At 36.0% G+C, this 22631-nt stretch overlaps 2 protein-coding genes across 4 annotated transcripts; both read left to right on the top strand.

Moving 5' to 3' along the window:
* The first annotated feature begins 2954 nt into the window (after nt 1–2954).
* On the top strand, nt 2955–3711 carry LOC149393973 (uncharacterized). Its single transcript, XM_089618227.1, has 2 exons — nt 2955–3266; nt 3382–3711. Exons 1-2 carry the CDS (start codon nt 2955–2957, stop codon nt 3709–3711), a joined length of 642 nt encoding a protein of 213 aa, XP_089474353.1.
* Nucleotides 3712–10256: 6545 nt separating this feature from the next.
* LOC149393974 (high mobility group B protein 15-like) lies at nt 10257–15060 on the top strand. Of its 3 annotated transcripts, none has more exons than XM_089616471.1 (7): nt 10257–10283; nt 11446–11636; nt 12187–12265; nt 12346–12508; nt 12602–12706; nt 13435–13814; nt 14383–15060. In XM_089616471.1, exons 2-7 carry the CDS (start codon nt 11506–11508, stop codon nt 14731–14733), a joined length of 1209 nt encoding a protein of 402 aa, XP_089472597.1. In that variant the 5' UTR covers nt 10257–10283; nt 11446–11505; the 3' UTR covers nt 14734–15060. The 3 variants fall into 3 exon arrangements, with proteins under 3 accessions (XP_089472597.1, XP_089472595.1, XP_089472596.1); XM_089616469.1 differs by lacking the exon at nt 10257–10283 and adding an exon at nt 10581–11341; XM_089616470.1 differs by lacking the exon at nt 10257–10283 and adding an exon at nt 10581–11025.
* Nucleotides 15061–22631: the final 7571 nt, after the last annotated feature.

Genomic DNA, 22631 nt, shown 5'->3' on the forward strand with positions numbered 1-22631 from the left:
GAAATAATATGTGATGTATAAAATATGATATTTTGAAAATTTTGTGTTGAGCTTATCGAAACACCATTTCAGCCAATCGCTTTCAACTGTCATTTGTTGTCGTCGTATGTTTCCTTAATATGGTTTTATTTGAAAGATTAATTAACTAGGTTATCACCAGTTTGTGTATAGTACAAATTCGAAAAAAGTAACATAAGTTGTGTTTTAAAGTGCAATATGTTAAAACTGTGGCTGTTAGAATCCTTTCAAAAATGAAAAAAAAAATGTTATAACTAAGTAAATGCCTACATTTAATTGAAAGTATAGTTCAACTATTCAAATATTAAAATTAAATAATCCAACTCATACTTACATCTCAATAACATGACGCATGCGTCTTGTTTAAGTTTAGATTATTTTTTTAATTTTTAATGTACATAATTTAAATGAGTTATATATCTAATTCTCTCTTCAAAAATGGTGTTTTGTTTCAAATTGATATTATTTTTCTTATAAATAAACCTCTAAACAATAAATAAACAAAGTTAAATAGAGCCCAAAACAATAAACAAACTTTAAAGAAAAAAATTGTACGCATTAAGTGAAATGATTGATTATGGCTTGAAAACATTATTTTGGAGATAAAAACTATAAACACACCAATTTTGCAATAAGTTTAAAAAACAAAGGGATTATTTCTAAACTATGAATTCCTCAATAGTTTTGGACCAAAGTTCAATATGTTCAAATTAATCCAAAACTATGACTTATCATTTGGTGTAACTACTCTTTTACTTTTTTCTTTCTTTCCCACTCATTTATCATTTCGTTCCCCTCTCCATCTCTCTCTCTCTCTCTTTCTCTCTCTCTCTCTCTCTCTCTCTCTCTCTCTCTCTCTCTCTCTCTCTCTCTCTCTCTCTTCTTTTTTGCAACTATTCATCTTCTTCTTTGATTCTCTGCTCAACAAAAATGACAAAAGAAACTCTAAAATCAAAACTCAAACCTAAAGTTAAATCCACAATGAGTTGGAGTTAACGCCGATGCCGACTCCGTGAACGGAACGACTCTGTGAGTAGCATGTTATGTTCATGAACCCCAACGACAGCGCTCCTCCGGAGAACTCTAATCTGCGACAACTGCTCTTTCGACGCTGCCGTCGTCAGCTGCTCCACTGAAAGTTTGGAAGAAGCAAGATTTAGCAACGGGAATTTGCTCAACATTGGAGGTCAAGTTTGGAAGAAGCAAGAAATGATTCCGTGAAGATAAAAAAAAATTTATAAAAAATCTGCTTGTTTGTTCCTCACCACAACCATGCCGAAGATCGGGTTCACTAGCCCTCAGAGTCCCAGATTCTATGAAGATTTATTGATATCGATATCAATAAATTTGGAAATGCGAGTTCTTGAAAATTCTGGAATTTTTTTTCGAAGATTTTGGGAATTTCTTTGTAGATTTATTGACATCTAAAAAGTTTATTGACAACGATGTCAATAAAATCTTCAAAGAATTTTCCAAAGAGAAATTTCATTTTCTAGACCCGAAAGTAATGGAAATATCTCAATTAAACCCACTAGTTAAGAAATATTCAAAATTGGACTTTTGTACAAATTTTGGACGAAAATACCATTGCAAGACCATATAACACTACTAATAACAAAAAATTCATTAACTACTTAATTGAAAATCTCTCATTCTCTCTCATTTTCTCATCATTTCGCGTATCCAATTGGTTGAATTCCTTCAAAATCGGTGCGTATGCTTCTTCATCCATCTTTTATAGCTTTAGTGATATAGTTTGTGTAGAATAAATAAAGTTGGTAGATGTAGGTTAAACTTTCCGGAATTTGACGTTATTTCCGATGAAATCCGTCCATTTCGGATGAAATTCATGTACAAATTCCAATGAAATTCAAGCAGAAAATCCGGCGGTTTCCAAAAACAAACTATCACATATAAGTTCTGTATAAATTTCAGCTGCCGCACCCAACTTGGGCAAGATCTTTTTATCTTTGGGCCACGCTTCTTCGGCCTCACACAATAAAGTCAGAATGGGCTTCTTATGGTTCTGTTTGAGAGAATTATACATATATCTCATTTATAATGTATAATTTCCTTATTATCTCTTATTTTCCAACCTTCAAAAAACTAACTCTGCGACGAGAAGTAATTTTCAGACAATATGGTTTTGTTTGAGAGAATTATACATAAAAGTAGAACTAAGTTAAAATATATAATATCCTGATTATCTTTTATTTTCCAACCTTCCAAGAACTAATTCTGTATTACTAATTTTCAGACGAGAAGTAATTTTCATAATATATATTTCTTATTCAAATAAATACAGCAAAGAAAAGATTAATAAATTGTAATCAGTAAGAAATAAAGTCAAATAAAGCTACAAACACCAAATTAACTTCTTCTTTTTTTTATATAAAAAGATATATTTATGAAGAAAAAAAAAACAAATGAAAATTTGATTGACTAAGTTTTTATTTTAAAATTAGTTTAGGTTATTTCCACTCCATATTTTGGAAAGTAACGTTGGGACTATTCTTGATTGACTTAGGATAACCGAATTACATTTTTTTTTTACGAATGCCATAAATTGAACTCCACCTGAACCAACCTTTGGATGTGATATTGGGAATGGTGGCTAATACGGTGTCGTTTGCTCTGTTTTAGCGATTGTGCGTTTTATTTGTTCTGTTGTTAGTATTTTTATTTTTGACTCTCTTGTACACGGTGGCTCTGTATATATTAAATAGCCCTTTACTGTGTTTTGTTTTTTTTCTCTCAATAAGAAAGTTCAGATATTATTCAGAAATCTTTATTCCCAGTTCATCTTCTCCGATATTCTTCATTCATAGAATTAGGTTGCAATATGGTATCAGAGCTTCCGCGAATTCTCTGACCTAAGCTTTCCTTTTTCTCATATCTTCTTCATTCTCGATTGAGGATTTCTTGTTTCTGCAACAATGGCGAAACCGAAAAACACATCGACTGAAGAATCGTCAAAGAAGATCGTATCGCATCAATCTTCCGATGACGATCTCCTGGATCCTTACTACCTTCACCATTCGGATACTCCAGGCTCTCTTCTGGTTTCTCAAGTTCTCACCGGTGACAACTACGTCTCTTGGAGCAGATCGATGAAGATCGCGCTCGATATCAAGAACAAGCTTGGTTTCATTGACAGATCGATTCAGAAACCGGAATCGGAGGATCCGAAATTGCTTAGGAAATGGAGGCGCAACAATGGAATCGTCCTCGTGTGGATTCTCAACTATGTATCAAAGGAAATCTACGCAAGCCTCCTATATGGAGAAACAGCTCCTGAGATTTGGAAAGACCTCGAAGAAAGATTTCAACAGAGCAATGCTCCAAACTCCAAGAATCTTTCAGCTGCATCGAGATTTCGTTCATTGCGTCCAAGAACAGCAAAGTGTTGGCCTCTACTTCACCAAGCTCAAAGGAATTTGGGAGGAACTCGGCAATCATCGCCCTAATTGCAAATGCAAGTGCAAATGCGGAGGAGCTAAGGAATTGAACGCGTTTCTTCACTCGGAATACGTGATGCAGTTCCTCATGGGAATCAATGAGTCTTTTACACAGGCAAGAGGCCAGGTCTTGCTGATGGATCCCACTTCTCCAATAAACAAGGTCTACGCAATGATCACTCAAGAAGAGAAGCAAAAGGCGATCCAGATGGACATGGCAAACGGAGTTGATTAGACCTCTTCAATGGCGATGAATGTCAACCAAGATCCGAAGAAATTCAACAAGAAAGAGAGGCCTCTATGCACACACTGCAAAATGCTCGGCCACACCATCGATAAGTGCTACAAATTACACGGCTATCCTCTTGGTTACAAACCTAAAATCAGGAGCCAGGCCAATGTGGCAGAAAATGGTGGTCAAACCTACAATGGTGTGTCCGAAGCAGTCAATGCCATGGGAAACTTCACCAGCGAGCAGTGTCACCAACTGATCAATGTCCTCTCCAACAGGATCACTTCTTCTTCCTCAGAGCAACCTATATCGGGTGATGTGAACATGGCTTCATACACCACAGGTTCTTTATGTTTCAAGTGTCCCCATTTTTGTTCTAATATTACTAACAATGCCTGGATTATGGACACTGGTGCTACAAAACATATTTTCTCTGACAAGTCTTTATTCATTAGTCTCAAACCCTTGCAAAATTCTAGTGTAACTCTACCTGATCATTCTTCTATAGCAGTTCATTTTTTTGGTGATGTTAAGATCAATTATGACCTGACTTTGAAGAATGTCCTTTTGGTCCCGAGTTTCAAATTCAATCTAATTTCTGTCAGTACTTTAACCCGTCATATGATGGTCAAGATTTCTTTCACTGACGCTCACTTTGACATACAGGATATCAAGCGCAAGAAGATGATTGGCTAGGGTGAGATGTACTCGGATCTCCATGTCCTCACAAGTCACATTGAGCATCACAGTGCCGTGGTCAACAAAGTGACAGATCAAGTGTGGCATAGAAGATTGGGTCACATCTCATTCAAGAGACTTGAATATTTACGTACTAATCTTGGTTTTTCTTCTTGTAGCAATCATATTCCTTGTTATGTGTGTCTGTTAGCCAAACAGAAACGACTTCCTTTCATTTCCCACAATAATCGTCATAGTCAGCCATTTGACTTAGTTCATTGCGATATTTGGGGACCTTTCTCTGTAATATCACGTAATGGTAACAGGTTTTTCTTGACTTTAGTGGATGATTGTACACGTTTTTGTTGGTTGTGTATGTTAGTTAATAAATCTGATGTTCATCATATTGTTCCTCATTTTTGCGCTATGATTGAAACTCAATTTTCTTCTAAAATAAAGAATTTTCGTTCTGATAATGCTAAGGAATTAGTGTTTGCTGATTATTTTTCTAAGCAAGGTATTTTACATCGATACTCTTGCGTTGAAACACCACAACAAAATTCTGTCGTGGAACGCAAACATCAACATCTTTTGAACGTTGCTAGAGCTCTTTATTTTCAGTCCAAATTACCTATTATTTTCTGGTGTGATTGCATTCTTACTGCTACGTTCTTGATCAATAGAACTCCCTCCCCGTTGTTAGACAACAAAAGCCCATATGAATTGTTATACAACACTCCAGTTGATTATAATTCATTGTGGGTTTTTGGTTGTTTGGTCTTTACCTCTACTTCGAAGGCTCACCAATCGAAATTTGAACCAAGAGCCAAGAAATGTGTTTTTATTGGTTATCCTCCTGGTATCAAAGGCTATAGATGACTGGATTTACAAACTAGAGATACCTTTATATCTCGTGATGTTATTTTCCATGAGAACATTTTTCCCTTTCATCACATACATGATGATTTACATTCCCATGATTATTTTCCTAATATTGTTTTACCTATTAATCCTAGTACATATACTAGCAGTAGTTCTTTATCTCATACTTTTCAGGAAAATAGAGATGATAATCATGATCATGACGTAGATAATCAGTTGGAATCGCATGATCATGATATACAAGATCCTGTGGAAATAGATGGTCATGTTGATAGTCATGTGGAGTCACAAGATGTTGGTACAGTCCCAGTTCAACCTGATGACATACGGAATCCGACTGATAGTTCACATGACCATTCCAGGCCTCAACGAACTAGACACGCACCGACTTATCTCAAGGACTATCATTGTGAATTATTGCAAAAATCTCCAGGTGGACATGTTTCATCTCCTCACCATTTATCCAACGTTGTTAGCTATGATAACTTGTCTACTTCATATCGTGCATATTCCCTTTCAGTTTCTATTCATTCCGAGCCGCAGTTTTATCATCAAGCGGCGAGGCATGAGCATTGGAGAAAGGCTATGGATGATGAATTGAAGGCCATGATGGATAAAAAGACTTGGAGTATTGTTCCTTTGCCGCTGGATAAGAAAGCTATTAGATGTCGTTGGGTCTATACCAACAAATTTCACTCCGACGGGACTCTTGCTCGTCATAAAGCACGATTGGTGGCTAAAGGATATAATCAAAAGGAAGGAGTGGATTTCTTCAGTACCTTTTCACCGGTGGCCAAATTAGTGACGGTGAAAGTGTTGTTTGCTTTAGCTGCTTCCCAAAAATGGCATTTGGCGCAATTAAACATCAACAACGCTTTCTTAAACGGAGATATTTTTGAAGAAGTTTACATGGAGATTCCACATGGATATCATCTTCAGGGGGAGCTGAGGAATTCCAAGCCTAAGATGGTTTGCAAGCTGCACAAATCAATCTACGGTTTGAAACAAGCTTCGCGCCAATGGAATTTGAAGGTCACAGAATCTATTCTATCTGAAGGTTTTGCTCAGTCCAAATCCGAATATTTTTTGTTCACAAGAGGAAGTGGAGATCAGTTTGTGGCCATTCTTCTATACGTAGATGACATTATAGTGGCTGGTCCATCAATTCAATTGATCGATCGAGTGAAGAAGATTCTGAGTTCCAGGTTCAAGCTAAAGGATTTGGGAGTACTCAAATATTTTCTGGGGCTCGAAATTGTGAGATCAAGTCAAGGCATTGTGGTCAATCAAAGACAATATGCGTTGCAGCTTCTCCAGGATTTTGGCTTCCTGGAATCCAAGCCTCTTTATACGCCTATGAATCTCAGGCATACAATGTCAGTTGATGATTCTGAACCATTGCCGGATGTTTCTCATTATCGGAGTTTAATAGGCAGGTTGTTATACCTGACTATTACCCGGCCTGACATTACTTATTCGGTGCATTCTTTAAGTCAGTTTGTTCATGCACCCAAGGTCTCACATCTTCAAGCAGCTCATCATTTGCTCAGATACATAAAGTCTTCTCCTGGGTTGGGATTGTTCTTTTCTTCACAGTCTAGGACTCCGTTGAGAGGGTTTTCGGATGCAGATTGGTCTACCTGCCCTGATACGAGAAGGTCTGTTACAGGGTTCTGTATCTTTCTCGGAGAGTCATTGGTGTCTTGGAAGTTGAAAAAGCAGTCTACAATTTCACATTCTTTTGCGGAGTCTGAGTATAGAGCGCTTGCTGCAGCCACCAGCGAAGTCATCTGGTTGAAGCAGTTACTTTCAGATTTTAAAGTCGAACCTTCTGGGAGTACGATTTTGTACTGCGATAATCAGGCAGAAATTCATATTGCTTCGAATCCTTCGTTCCATGAACGGACGAAGCATATCGAGATAGACTTGCATTTCGTTCGCGAGATATTTATGTCCGGAGATATTAAGCTTCTCCCTATACGAACACATCATCAGCTTGCTGATGTGTTGACGAAGCCTTTGCCAGGTCCTGCGATTCAGTCGATTAAGTCCAAGCTTTTCCTTAAGCATGTGTTCAGTAAAGCTTGAGGGGGAGTATTGGGAATGGTGGCCTAATACGGTGTCGTTTGCTCTGTTTTAGCGATTGTGCGTTTTATTTGTTCTGTTGTTAGTATTTTTATTTTTGACTCTCTTGTACACGGTGGCTCCGTATATATTAAATAGCCATTTACTGTGTTTTGTTTTTTTTTTTTCTCTCAATAAGAAAGTTCAGATGTTATTTAGAAATCTTCATTCCCAGTTCATCTTCTCCGATATTCTTCATTCATAGCTTAGGTTGCAATATGTGATTTCATTGCGTCGATATTATAATCAAAATACACATTTCATAGGACTAACATTCCACGCCGCAAAATATGTTAGAAAATAGCTCAAACAACACTTCAATTTGCTCGCATTTTTATTGCACCCTTCAAATGATGGACCTACCTTCGAAGTTCGAATGTCTTTGCCTTGATATTATAACCAAATAAACCTTTTATAGGACTAACATTCCAAGCCACTCGGCCAATATTTTATCATCACACTTATATACAATTATAGTGACCATAATCTTATTATTCACTTGTCATTCTTCCTTTCCTAGTAAGCCTTAAACAACTAGTTATGTGAAATCCATTAAAGATCTACAAATCAAGTTATCCAAAGGCAAATTTGATGATTCTAAGCCATAATTATCAAACCCCTTAAACTAACCTTATACGGTATGTTTCGGGGTTGTACTAATATTGTATTTAGTGTATTTTAATAATAAGCTTAGTATTGAGTGGTCTAACGCTCCATCAATAAACTTTCATGTAGACACAAGGACTTTCATGCCAATAAGAATGTAATTGCTGGATGCTTTTCCTTAAATTTTCACCCTCAGCACCAAGACTAGAATTAACTTTGAGAGGACATGCAAAATTAATGATATAATCAACGTATTTATCTAGGAAAATCTCACGAACATCCATCTGCGAACATCCAAAAAGGAGCGTGAATGTTCAATCTAAGACCACTAGTACGATGATTCCATTTCGTCCGCAAAGAACGAGTACGCATGACCTAAGTCGTTCAATACCCCCAATCTCTTTTTGCCATCGTCGTTCATATTTCATCAAAACAACAAGGTCTCCGACCAAAATCTCAGCTCTTCTAGCATAATATTAGGTGTTTAAGAATCCTTACTTACAATGACGAGTTGGATATATCTAAGGTAAGATATATAATTATGGACCACCAACTCCTTAGGGAGGCCAACAATAGTTCCTTGTGTGAAAATATTTCCATATTCCGAAGTTTAATTCGTGCTTCAATGTTCAATATACTTAATTGTCTATTCTACATGAGGTAAAAAGTAAATCTAAAAAAAAAATAAGAATGGATTTGGTTGTAAATTTGTGATTGGTAAATAAAGATGTATTTTTCCGCAATAAAAAAGATGAGAGTTTAGCTGCGTTATAATAGCCGAGTATTTTATTTCAATATTCTAATTATGTAACTGAAATTTAACTTTTTTGTGGAGCGTTTTTTATTTGTCTTCCTAAAATGACCATGCAAATTGGTCAAGCATTTATCATAGATTGAATACGAATGCATAACTGAATTTAATCCTTTTTTAAAGTTAAAATTGCCCCCCTTAAAATAAGAAAATATATTAAAAGGTAATCTAATAATAAACTTGCAACACTCACAGCCTCACAAATTTTCAAGCTGTGCTTGCCATTTTCTTATCATGCGCTAAAATAAGTATGAATTTTTCTATATGTTGAATCTACTAAATTTTTGGCCACCCAACCCAATACAACCAAATGACTAATGGTTCCTCTTTGATGCCAATTTTTTTTTTCTAATTTTTTTTTTCTCCTTCCTTCAATGAATTTGAAGGTTATGATTTGTAAATTAGGTGATGATGATACATCTCCATCTAGTCTAGAAAGACAAATTTAAGTCCCAATTTTTTTTTATATTTTTATTTTTTTGGATATACGTAATATCAAGCCTTTATTGTTTGTCATTTATTGCTTTAACGTAGTACAAAGTAAGATGCCGGTAAAACAATTAATTGGGTATTGAATATTACCAAATAAAGCCAATGTTTAAAAGGAGAGAGGTACACAAATAAAATGAAAATATAATAAAGTTCTTAGAGAAAAAAGAAAGGGGTTGAGAATTAATTTCAAGTGATAAATGCGTTTATTTAATTCCAAGGTGCTTCTGTTACGGCACTCATATCTCAACCCCAACCCCTTATTTTTGGTCCTTATCTCTTTATTTTATTTCATTTTTTCTATTATTTATTTAATTCCTATATGAAATATCGTGCCCATTTTATACGGAAAGTCAATAGACACGTTTTTACTAATCCATTAGAAATGGAAAAATACACCTCCCTTTTTTGTTATTTTGATTTTTACTAACTTTCGTTTACTAAATAATTATCTTCTAATAACACCATATGAAAATAATATTTTATTTCATTTAAAATATTTGTTTTCCAAGTTTCGAGGAATTTACATGGGGCACCCACCAAATCTTTTGAATTTGTTTAGGATTAGGAGGGCAATAAAGGACACCGAAATTCCAAGTCTACCCTTATCCCATCACCCATATGTGACAAATTAATAGGCCAAATATTGTCTTTTCAGCGGCTTTTTTATTTTATTTTATATGAATTATATATCTTCCATAACGAGGCTTTTATTTTTCTTCTGTGTATTGTTTTCCACCATCGAAAAATATGAAGAGAAAATAGAAAGAAAGGAATACGCTATATATATATATATATATATATATATATATAATAGATTGGCAAATATAAATAAAATTACAATCATAACCTATCAAAACATTTCGTTGGTTTATAATATGAGAGGTTAGTATAAATCTCTCTATAAGCTTTTCTTCGTTAATGTCATTTCATTTTTGCATGCTCTATTCTATTCTCTCTCTCCGGGTCTCATTGTATTTGTTGGGTAAGTTTTTTTTTTTTTTTTTTTTCCCTTTTCTTTTTCATTCTTATTTAATTCTCTTATACTTTATGGAAGCTTTGTGTGTCTGACATTTCGTCATCTTCGTTGCCTTCATTCTGTATTATTCTCGACATACATACATAAATAAGCATATGCGTATTTCACTATTCATTTTTATAATCGAACCCATTATTTTAATATCATTAGAGTATTGAACATTAGAGCATTCAGTTCGGATTCGAAATCTGTGAAAGAGTATTTTATTTGTTTATTATTCCTCTGCTAATTCCTTTGGGCAAAACAGGTGAAGGGAAAAAAAAAAAAATCATTAAGATTTGGGTGTGAAAGAATCGACCCACTTCTGAATATCATTGATTTTCTCTTCTACCCCACAAACACAATATCTTTGACAAAAAAAACAAAAAAAACCCCAAATAATTTGCTATTTATTTATTTTTCCATGTCTATGAAACAGTGTCAGAAAAAATATTCAAGGAAGAAATGGGAAAAAGGGACATGGGACTTTGTTTAATGAGAGAAGATAGACAATAGACATATAGACATATGTACATGTACAATTTAGATATCATCATATCTTTGGAATGTCAGTTTCAGTCAGGCAAAGCTTAAATGAGCCTATATACACACATACATTGTATTATATCTATAGATGGGTAGCTAGAATAGGCCTGTCTGTTGTGTAAGCGAGTAAGTCTGGTTTCAAACAGAAGGGAAAAATAGAGAGGTGACTTTGTTTTATTTTTTTTTGTATCTGGGTCTTAATTGCTCAAAAGAAAGAAATAATAACAATAATAAAGAAAAAGGTGTGATCTTGATGGATGTTTCTACTAGTTCGTGTTGGTATTGCTGTTTCATCCTCCTCGGTAGTGTGAAGGGAATTCATGGCTCTTGTGACAGCTATTATGTGTTATTGTTGTACTTTTTTTTTTCTTTTCTTGGGCTTGCTTTGATAAATATCTCTCTCCTCTGTTCTTCTTCTGGGATAATAAGGGCTATTGTACTATTAATTCTATTCTCACTCCTCCTCTCCAATCTGCATGGTGATTTTTTTTTTTTTTTTTTTTTTTGGGAATATTTTCATTTTAGCTTTATTTCGTAATTCCTATATGCATTAACTATTGTGTGGTTGGTTATATATGTGTAGTGTAGAGAAGGAAAAGTGAAGTGTAGCGATTAGTATCTTGGTTGATGGTTGAGCCAAGAAATGGCATCGACTTCTTCAAACTTCAGACCATATCCGCAGGTTTTTGGGAAGTACGAGGATGTTGTTTCTGATGCTAAGCTTTTCATGGAGACTTTGGAGAAGCTTCATGCTTCTATGAGAACCAAGTTCATGTATGATCTCATTTCTTTTTCCCTATCTTTTTTTGTTTGTTTTTATTTTACCATTCTTTGTTGCTTGTTAAAAAATAAATAAGGAATAAGGTGACTTGTTATGGAGAATGTAGGTGAACAAGTCTCTGTAGTTATTATGGTCTCACTTGCTGATTGATCAGATGTCTTTTTTTCTTTTTGTTTTTCCTTTTTTTTATTGGGTGCATGATGTTTGTGGTTAAACTTTATTTAATCATCTAACGTCGATATTAACCTTTGGAAAACTTCATAGTATTTTTCACCTCTTACAGTCTAAAATAATATCTTAGAAAAGTAGTCACATGTTACATTTGTTTCCATAGACAAGATATAAAAAAACCTGATTTGTGTAGTGTTAAGCTCTTGTAGGTCCAGAGAAGTTTATTATTATATATTAGTGTGTGTGTGTGTGCGCCAACAATTTGCTAGCATTTTGGCCATTAATCTCTGTTTCAGATATCATCATCTCATGTATTTATTTTTGTTTGTTTATAAACTTTATATAAGTAAATAACTATGGTTTCTGTTTTAGGATCCCGATTATAGGCGGGAAAGAGCTCGATTTACACCGACTGTTTAAAGAGGTGACATCGCGGGGCGGCATCGAGAAGGTTACAAGAAAAGAAAAATAAAAATAAAATGTTCATCAACAATTTCTTTTTTATTGATAATTTTTTTCTTGACGTGAAAGATTCAAAGGGACAGAAGATGGAAAGAAGTGACGGCTGTGTTCAACTTCCCGTCGACGGCCACGAACGCTTCGTTCGTTCTGAGAAAGTATTACTATTCGCTGCTTCACCATTACGAGCAAATCTATTATTTCAATGCCGGTGGATTTAGCCCCGTCTCTACCGGTACTAAAACTTTGCTCCGTGTTTCGATAATTTCCCTTTTTTTGCGACGATTCGCTGTTTTTGATTGGTTCGGGAAACGGAAAAAAATGGCAGAGGATTTGCAGAGCCCTTCGAGGGCGCGTGCTGAGTCATCGCCCACGGAAGCTCAAGCGATTATGTTCCCTCAAACTCCGACCACTGAGACCGAACTGCCTGGAGGTACTTTATGTTGGTGAAACATTTGTTATTTGTATAGTAGAATATTAGGTCCAATTTTTGCATCTCAACTGAAAAACTGTTGGAGTATTAGAAATTTCCTTAGGCAGTTTGTATGTAAAAAAAAATGGGCTATACAAAACATTTCAGTGCCGGAGCCAGAAATTGCAGTCAGAGAGCATATTTAGAAAGAACAAACCAATTCAGGGGGAAAATTTTTTAAAAAGAAAATGATGTAATTTTGAGCTAAAAATTGATAAAAAAATCTTAAGAGTAACGGTTAAAATATTCTAAAGTTTAGCGAGACATTGAAAAAAAAATCTTTTGTATTTTAGTACGTGTATATAGTATCACACCAAATTTGATGTGTTACTGTATCACATGGCAAAAGAAAAAAAGAAAAAGAAAAAAGAGTGATATTATTTTAGTTTTAGTTGATTACCAATTCCACTACTAAACCAACACTATTGTACTATTTTATTGATTTTAATAATATAACAATAAAAAATAGTACTTTTAGCGTGAAATTTAGTGTTGTGATTGGAGTAAAAAAACAAAAATTTGGTGCTAAAAACACACAAAAATAGTGTGATTTCAACACAAATCTTTAGGTGTGATTTGTAACATTGACCTTTCCTCTTCATTTGTATTTTTAATTATAAAAAATATTTCACAACATTAGAAAAAAAATAAAATTTCCCTTAGAATTTTTTTTATTTATTTTTGGCAAGCTCGAAGCGCGCCTCAGTCTTCATCAGGAACTCCGGTGATGGGAGTGATCGACGGGAAGTTCGAGAGCGGATATCTGGTGACAGTGACGATCGGGTCGGAGAAGCTGAAGGGCGTGCTGTACCAAGCGCCTCGGCAACACAGCGAGAAGGGCAACAGCAAGGCCTCGACGGGCGTGCCGGTGATCCAGCGGCGCAAACGGAGGAAGAAATCGGAGATAAAGAGGCGGGACCCGGCGCACCCGAAGCCCAACCGGAGCGGATACAATTTCTTCTTTGCGGAGCAACACGCGAGGCTCAAGCCCCTCCACCCGGGCAAGGACCGCGAGATCAGCCGAATGATCGGCGAGCTTTGGAACAACCTCACCGAGTCCCAAAGAGTGGTCAGATTGCTTTTCTATCTCAACCATTTACAAAAGACTGGTCTCAAACGGTTTGGTCTTTTTTACGTTGTTTAAAACATGTTATTTCCATTTTCTCTCGATTTTTCGGGTATTTAAAACCTTTTTTTTTATTAGTAAAATGGTCATAAAATTATCGATTTTGTAACATTTAATTTTTTTTTTCGGGTATTTTATTTTTTTAAGTGAAATGATCATCGAATTATCGATTTTGTGGCATTTAATTTTTTTTCTTCTTTACTTGTGAAATTCAACACCTAAATAATTTAAAATGTATTTACAAGTGACTTGAGTTTGTAAATATGTCTTCCGTGGTTTAGGTGTTGAATGTTAGTACATACTACAAATCAATAGCTTGAAAGACCAGTTTTGCTAAAATAATAATATAAAAAAAAGGTTTACATTTTAATTGTTAGCATTTTATATTTATAAACAGATTTTATTTTATTTTAATTTTTTTTTTCTTTTTATTTGGTTTGTTCTGATCTCAACTATGGTTGGAACATAAAACTGAGAATTGAACTTTATGGTTGAAAAATAAATTGGACAGGTATACCAAGAGAAGGCAATCCAAGACAAGGAAAGGTACCGAATCGAAATGGAAGTGTACAGAGAGAGGTTGAAAACGGGGCAAGTGATCAGCGATGCGGTTCCTCTGAGGCAGCGTTTTCCCGAGCAAGAGGTCTCCGTCGTGGGATCCGCCCCGAAGGCTGAGATCGAGGCAGACGAGTCTCCTCAGCAAACTATGGACAATGAGAGCGTCTCGAGCGGCTCCGAGGACAATGACGGCTCAGCTGGGCCGATGAAGGCCGTAGAGGAACCTGAGGTGGTTGACTTTGGGACTGGAGAGTCAAAGGAGACAGAAGAAGAAGAACAACAACAACAACGAAGCATTAACTGAAGGGAAGTGCAGTTCTAACTTTGGTTTTTTCTTTTTTTAAATATATATAACTATAGCTTGAGCATTTATCAGTCTAGTTTAATGTTTTTTGTCACAGTTGTAAAGTTTGGGGGGTTTTTTTTAACTTTTAACCTGTTTTTTTAACGCATTGGTGAAATGGGGACAGTAATTTTGGAAGACGCTCAGTTTTGTTGGTGAGAAACTTCCGGTGGAGTAATTCCTAGTAGTAGGTTTTTATTTATTATTTTATTTATTGGAATAGTTTGGTACTTTTCATGTAACCGAAACAAGTTTATTTACAAAAGAAGAGAAGGCTATTGTTATGTTCACGGGTTATCAATTTTTTTTATTATTATTTTTTTTTCTTTATCCGAAGGTTTTATCAATTATTCGTTTAATCGTAAAATGTGTATCGAAAAGAGGATGTAGGGCCAAAAAAATTTGACCCAAAAAATGGGAGATATGGTCTCTCCGTTCGTAGCTTGGGTGTTGAAACATCCCTTGTTTAATCGTTTCAAGATGCCAAGCATTCCAACATGTGATAAAAAGATATACCTCGATGATCATCTTGATACGTTCATATCATGAATGCTGCTACAAGGAGCTGGACCAGAAGTAATATGACGAGGTTTTTCTATCACCCTTGCAGGCTCAACCAAACCGAATACACAAGCCACTCGGTGGAATCATGGAAGCAGTTGACTCGAAAGTTCATGGAACAATTCGTCGGGTCTAGTTTCGGAAAAACTCCGAAGGAGAGGTTGTTAGCAATTAAGCATATCCATGAGGAGTCCTTGAAGGACTACATCAATCAATACTCAGAGCAAGCACTTCAAGTACACGACATAAACGATGATTTCAAGCTCTTCGTAAATACCTCAGTGGTCCGAATAGAATCAAAATTATGGCACCCTCCCACGAAACAAAGGTAAAGCTCAGAACCTAAAGTTCCGAGCAGCACGGTACTTCATGGAAGGTAGCTCCCTTTATAAAAGAGGTTTCACAAGCCAACTTCTCAAATGTCTATACGAAGATGAGTCAGTGTATGTGCTCCGATAAATCCACGAAGGGATTTCTGGAAGTAAGATTGGGGGCGAGGCACGGGCTCAAAAGGCCTTCCACCAAGGCCTTTATTAGCCAACTCTGAAGAAGGATGCTCATGACATGGTCCGCAGATGCGCCAAATGCCAAATATTCTCCAACATCCCAAGGCTACCACCATTAAATCTCATTACCCTGACCTACTCGGTACCATTCGTAGAATGAGAGATAGTTCTCATCGGAGCCTTACCGACAGGAAAAAGGGGATGCAGGTACGCCATTGTAGCAATTGATTATTTTTTCAAATGGGTCGAAGTCGAACCTTTGAATAAAATAATTGCTTATAATATTGAAAAATTTGTATGGAAGAATATCGTAACAAAGTTCAAAATCCCAACCAAAATAGTATCCGACCACAGAACACAATTCAATTGTGATTCATTCCGAATGTTCTGTGACAAATATGGTATTAACATAGTATTTTCTACACCAGTCCGACGACAATCCAACGGATTAGTGAAACCAGTCAACAAAACTATCAAGCATGGTCTGAAGACAAAGCTGGACAACCATAATGGCGAATGAGTAGAAGTGCTCCCGGAAGTGCTATGGTCATACAGAGCCACCAGCCACTCCATAACTGGCGAAACACCTTTCTCTCTCGCACACGATTTCGACGCCATTATCCCAACGGATGTCATGGTACCGACTAAGTGATGGGAAAATTATTCAACAGAGGTAAGCATCCAAAACTTAAGGTCTGATCTCGATTTCTTTGCCTTTGTTTATACACTTCTAATCTAAATTGGAAAATCTCTTGAAAATCCAAAATTTATTTGTTTGTAGCTTATTTATTCAAAACTTGTAAGCGTATATTATGGATTAATAAAAATAAATAACATAATAATAACTACGTTATATATTAAAATGTCTTATCACTAACCAATTGTCGAAAACCTAAATGGGTTACAAAAATAAAATTAATATTACAAACATGATCCGACCACGTAGCTATTGCTTGAAACCCTTTTGGGTAAAACTTTAAAAAAAAAAAGGTACTGCCCAATAAACTTGTCTCCCCGTCCCAATCACTGGTCCACTGCCACAGACTCTTTCTCCGACACTTCCTCGATAGTCTCAGACTGATCGTTAAGAATTATTTGGACCAACGATCTTGACCTCATCGTCCATACCCGCCGAGTAGAGATCATTCCACATGTTGCGGTACTCCTCAGATGATTTGTATTCCTCAACGGCGGAAGCACGAGCAGCCTGGAGATTAGCCCGGTACTTTGCCTCCAGATCCGAGCGGATCTTTCCCACTTCGGCCCAAGCCTCGTCCCGCTCTCAGAGGTAACGCTCATTCATGCTCTTCAGCGGAGTGAGCTCAGTACCAATCAGGCTCACTAGGCTAGCAGAACCTGCAAGACATAATATGCGTAAGCCAAGAATAGAGGAAAGGATAAAGAAAAAGTCCTTGAGCAAAAAGACAAGACGATAAGAAAGTACCAAGGTCAATGTCTCAACAGCATTGACCAGGTGATCGAGAGGAGCTTGGAACTTGATAAGCTCGACATCCTCGACGGTCAGATGATTGTTGAGGAACTCCAATTTTGGCACCAAAAGTTCTCTGGTTCCGGACGGTTCTGATGTAATAATCTTTCCTGAGGAGACTTAGATGGCCCCGAAGACTTGGGCGGAGCAGGGGCCGAGGTTTTCGGGATTCGGCTACGCTTCGGGTTGGCCGAGACAATAACGGATGCACTTCTTTTCTTTTTCATATCTAAAATAGGTAAATGAATTAATACGGATAAAAATAGAAAATAAATTATGACGCTCATAATAAAAACCTACTTGAATAAGGTAGCAGTAGTATTTGTCTAAGAAGTCGGGATCCAAAAGTGTGTGAGTAAAGCGATCTTGTTCTGAAAACTCGAGGATCTAAAAAAGATCGGGTATGTCTTGTTCCGAATAATGGCTAAACCTTCAAAATCGCCTTGTTAAAGGCTACTTTTCCAGTATGAGGACAGCAGTCTCACTCACGATCCTCGGGAGCAGCCAAAATTATGTCGTCGGGAATCTTGAAATCCCGAGTTAATCTTTGAGGTACCGATTCTTGACCCGAGACGTCTAGTGTGTGGCCTTCCACTGTCCATTTTTCCTCTTGAAATATTTCTCGAGATCTTTCCTCTAAAAAAAAGGAATGTCTTACCCAGAGTGAAGGATAACGTCCTCGGGATCTGGCTCCATTTTTCGAACCACCCGAGGATCAAAATTCAAATCCCGTAATACTACGACCCCCTGTCGCCTAACAAGTGAAAAGTCGAAAACTAAAAACCCTTAGAACTTGGTAAAATACAGGGTCCGAGCTTCGTAAAAATGAAGGTAAACAAAATCATGTAAACTCCTTAAAAAAATAAGCGGAGATGAACATGCAGTGGACACACATTCAATTATTGTTGTCGAGAGACTTACCTAAACGAAATTTTGTTTGTAAAAATTGCAGAAAACACGGGAATCGTCAAAGGAACGTCCGAGAAGTTGAAAAGATAAAGGGAGCGCTAAAATTCAAATAGAAAGTGAAGAAATGAATTTAAAGCCTGAAAATGTTATATAGTCAAAATCAATGGACCAAATGAAGCGTGACCTTGAAGATTTACGATAGAACGGCGGAGAAAAAGAGTCGCGTCGATTCGAATTAAACAATAGCTAAAACGACGCCGTGTCATTTAGTTCCAATGAATGATAAAGGGACCGAGCGAGATGTTCTCGGAAAACCCCAAAGATAAAACATAAAAAAGTGTTCGACATATAGTTGAATTGAAGATCATACCTTATAGTTTCTTAACGTTTTTACCAAAATACTAAGAAACTAGAAGGCTATTATTACTCATATAATTTGCACAGTCCGAGCAAGAGCTCGGAGGCACCGAGAATGGAAGGAATCCAGCGTCGAGCCCAAGTCCAATAAGCCCGATGGCTTATTAAGTCTAAGGAATGACCCATTCATAAGTTAAGAACGGACCCTATAAAGTAGAACTTCCAAGAGAAGAAAAGATGGTAGGTAAAAGACTAGTAAAATCAAATATAAACACGTGTTACAAAGATAAACTTAAGTAAAACGCTCACATCAGCGGTTATACCGAGCACTCAAGAAAATAACCACCCACTTTGCAAGTTCTGGGAATGGTTACTCCACAACTGCCATGGACGTGAGATTGATCACATCACGTACTCGCCCCCAGGGCTTTGAAATACATGAGGACAACACTGAAGCAAAGGTAGTTTTCCTTTTTACATGCACAATCATTCACCAGAAGTCTTACCTATCTTTCAGCACCCTCAATTACTTGTTCTCTTTTACTAGATTTGTTTGCATTTAGGGAGAATCTTGCCTGGACACTCGGAGTTCTTGTAACTTCGTGCTTGGAAGCAAGTGGTCTTCATGAGACAATTTTTGTACTAATTTTGTTTGTCAACAATATATATATATATATATACATATATATATATATACATATATATATATATATACATATATATATATATACATATAATTGTAGTTCATTAGGTTAATTCCTCTTGTTGATTTCCTTGGTACAAAAGTAATTAAAAAACTGCCTAACTCCCGAGAGAGAGAGAGAGAGAGAGAGAGAGAGAGAGAGAGAGAGAGAGAGAGAGAGAGAGAGAGAGAGAGAGAGATATATATATATATATATATATATATAAACAAATAAGATATATATAAAGTAGGAACTAAAAATAGTAGGGGAAAAAAGATAGAAAGCAAAAATAAGAAGAAAAAAAACTCAAAACTATCATGTGCCGCTGTCTGATGAAGCCATGTCGCGGCACTCATCACTAGAGAAAGGTTAGAAAACCATATGCTACTTATTATCTGTGTAGTGGATATAATGGAGACTCGATATTTTAACTATTTAATCATGAATTTTCATTCATTTATTATTTGGTATTTGTGTATTTATGCTTAAATAAATGTGGACACCCCTAATGACTTTTGTGAGAGGGTGATAGTTCAATCCCTAAAAAATACATTATTGTCCTTTGAAGATTATATGTTGTAATTTAGGTTTAAATATTCAATGTAATTGATGATATTATGTATGATATAAAATTGAATTATTTAAAAAAAAATGCGGGCTACTATGCATAATGAGAGTCAGAAGAAATATGCGTAATATGATATTTATGCTTAGTTTATTTTAGTTAATATATATATATATATATATATATATATATATATATATATATATATATATATATAGATTGCAAAATTAATTAAACGGTACTAAATCTAAAATTCTATGTTTTCAATTGATAAATTTATTCGTCTAATAAATAAGTCAAAGAGTGCAGATAGTCAACTATCAGTTTCCTAATATACTTTCCATTTATATATATATATATATATATTGTTATAAAACCAAAGGAATAACTTGAATCTAAAAACTCTTTAAACACTAATGAGATGAAAATTTAGAGGAGAAGATTATGGAGAGTAAATGAGAGAATGAAATTATGTGGGAACTTAGGGATGATTTTCCCTTCATGCTACTCATGTATTTATAGTGAAAATTTGTGTACATTAGTCAATAAATTAGTTGTAGGGTAATTAATTATTTACCCATATTTTTGACTTATGAGCATAACAACTATTTATAACACTCCCCCTTTGGGATGCTCATGGATACATTTACGTGTTCATGATGCCTCGTTAAAAACCTTACTAGGAAAAACCCAGTGGGATAAAAACCTCAGTAAGGAAAATAGAGTACAGCTATGCAAAGCTCCCCCTGATGCAGACGTTGGTGCGGTCTTTCTACAAATCTTGCAATTTACGCATTCCAATGTCATGAACATGTTTTCCGAAAGTTGAAGTGGGGAGCGCCTTTGTGAGGAGATCAGATGAGTTATCACAAGAACGAATATACTGGATGTTGATAACATTGTTCTTCTCTAGCTCTTGAGTGAACGAAAAGAACTTCGGAGGGATGTGTTTTGTTCTGTCGCTCTTGATGAATCCTTCCTTCATTTGAGCAACACATGCGGCATTATCTTCATAAAGTGTGATGGAGTCTTCGTTTGTTGGAAGACCACTGGTGGCTCTGATATGTTGCGTCATTGATCTCAGCCATACACATTCACGACTTGCTTCATGTAGTGCTATAATTTCCTCATGATTTGATGATGTTGCAACGAGCGTTTGCTTTTGAGAACGCCAAGAAATTGCAGTCCCTCCATACGTAAACACATATCCAGTCTGAGATCTCCCTTTATGTGGATCTGATAAGTAACCTGCATCTGCATAACCAATCAAAACTGGTTTTGTCTTGTTAGGATAAAATAATCTTAAATCAATCGTTCCTTGAAGATAATGAAGCACATGTTTGACCCCATTCCAGTGTCTCTTTGTAGGAGCTGAGTTGAATCTTGCTAGTAGATTAACTGCAAAAGCTATATCTGGTCGGGTCCAATTAGCAAGGTACATAAGGGCTCCAATTGCACTAAAATATGGTACTTCAGGACTAAGAATCTGTTCAGATTCCTCACATGGACGAAATAGGTCTTTTACCACATCTAGGGATCTGACAACCATTGGAGTACTTAAAGGATTTGACTTATCCATATGGAAGCGTTTTATCACTTTTTTCGTGTAATTTGACTGATACACAAATATTCCATTTTTCACGTTCTCAATCTGTAAGCCAAGACAATATTTTGTCTTCCCAAGATCTTTCATTTCAAATTCTCGCTTTAAGTAAGAGATTACTTCTTTGATCTCTTCATCAGTCCCAATGATGTTTAAATCATCGACATAAACAGCGATGATTACACATCCGGATGTTGTTTTTTTTAATGAATACACATGGACAAAGAGAGTTATTGACATAACCTTTTTGTATTAAATATTCACTTAAGCGATTAAACCACATTCGTCCGGATTGCTTTAACCATATAAAGATCTTTGTAATTTGATGGAATATTTTTCTCTAGGCTTTGAACTAGATGCTTCAGGCATCTTGAATCCTTCAGGGATCTTCATATATATATTTGAGTATCTAGCGATCCGTATAAATAAGCTGTGACAACATCCATGAGATGCATATTTAGTTTCGCATGCACTGCTAGGCTGATCAAGTATCTGAATGTAATTCCATCCATTACAGGGGAATATGTTTCTTCAAAATCAATTCCGGGCCTTTGAGAAAAACCTTGGGCAACAAGTCGAGCTTTGTATCTCACAATCTCGTTTTTCTCATTTCTCTTTCGTACAAATACCCATTTGTATCCAACAGGTCTCACATCTACAGGTGTGAGTACTATAGGTCCAAAGACCTTGCGCTTGTTAAGCGAGTCAAGTTCGGCTTGAATTGCATTTTTCCATTCCCCCCAATCGTGTCTATTTTTACATTCAGTAACAGATCTTGGTTCATGGTCTCCATCATTTTCATCCATGACATCGCATGCCAGACTATATAAGAATGCATCATTGATTTCATCATTTCGGTTCCATTGTATACCTGTATTGGCATAATTGATTGAAATTTCTCGATTTTCCTCGTTTTGTATTTCTGGAATACATTCCTCCATTTTGGGGTAATTTTGTATCTCTGCTCCTTTTCTTTTCTGAGGATTTTTATCTTTGGAACCGAATGGTCTTCCACGCTTCAGGCGTGTTGTGACTTCATGAGTGACTTTATTTTCAATTTGTCCTTTTGGGACATCAATTTGCGCATGAGCATTTGCAGCAGGAATGTATGATTTAATCACTCTTTTAGTGTCTGTAAACGCATCAGGAAGTTGATTTGCAATACCTTGCAAATGTACAATCCTTT

The sequence above is a fragment of the Urtica dioica genome, chromosome 6, assembly GCF_054948205.1.
Source record: "Urtica dioica subsp. dioica isolate 48M chromosome 6, U.dioica_male_clone48M_v1_H2, whole genome shotgun sequence".
Lineage (NCBI taxonomy): Eukaryota > Viridiplantae > Streptophyta > Magnoliopsida > Rosales > Urticaceae > Urtica > Urtica dioica.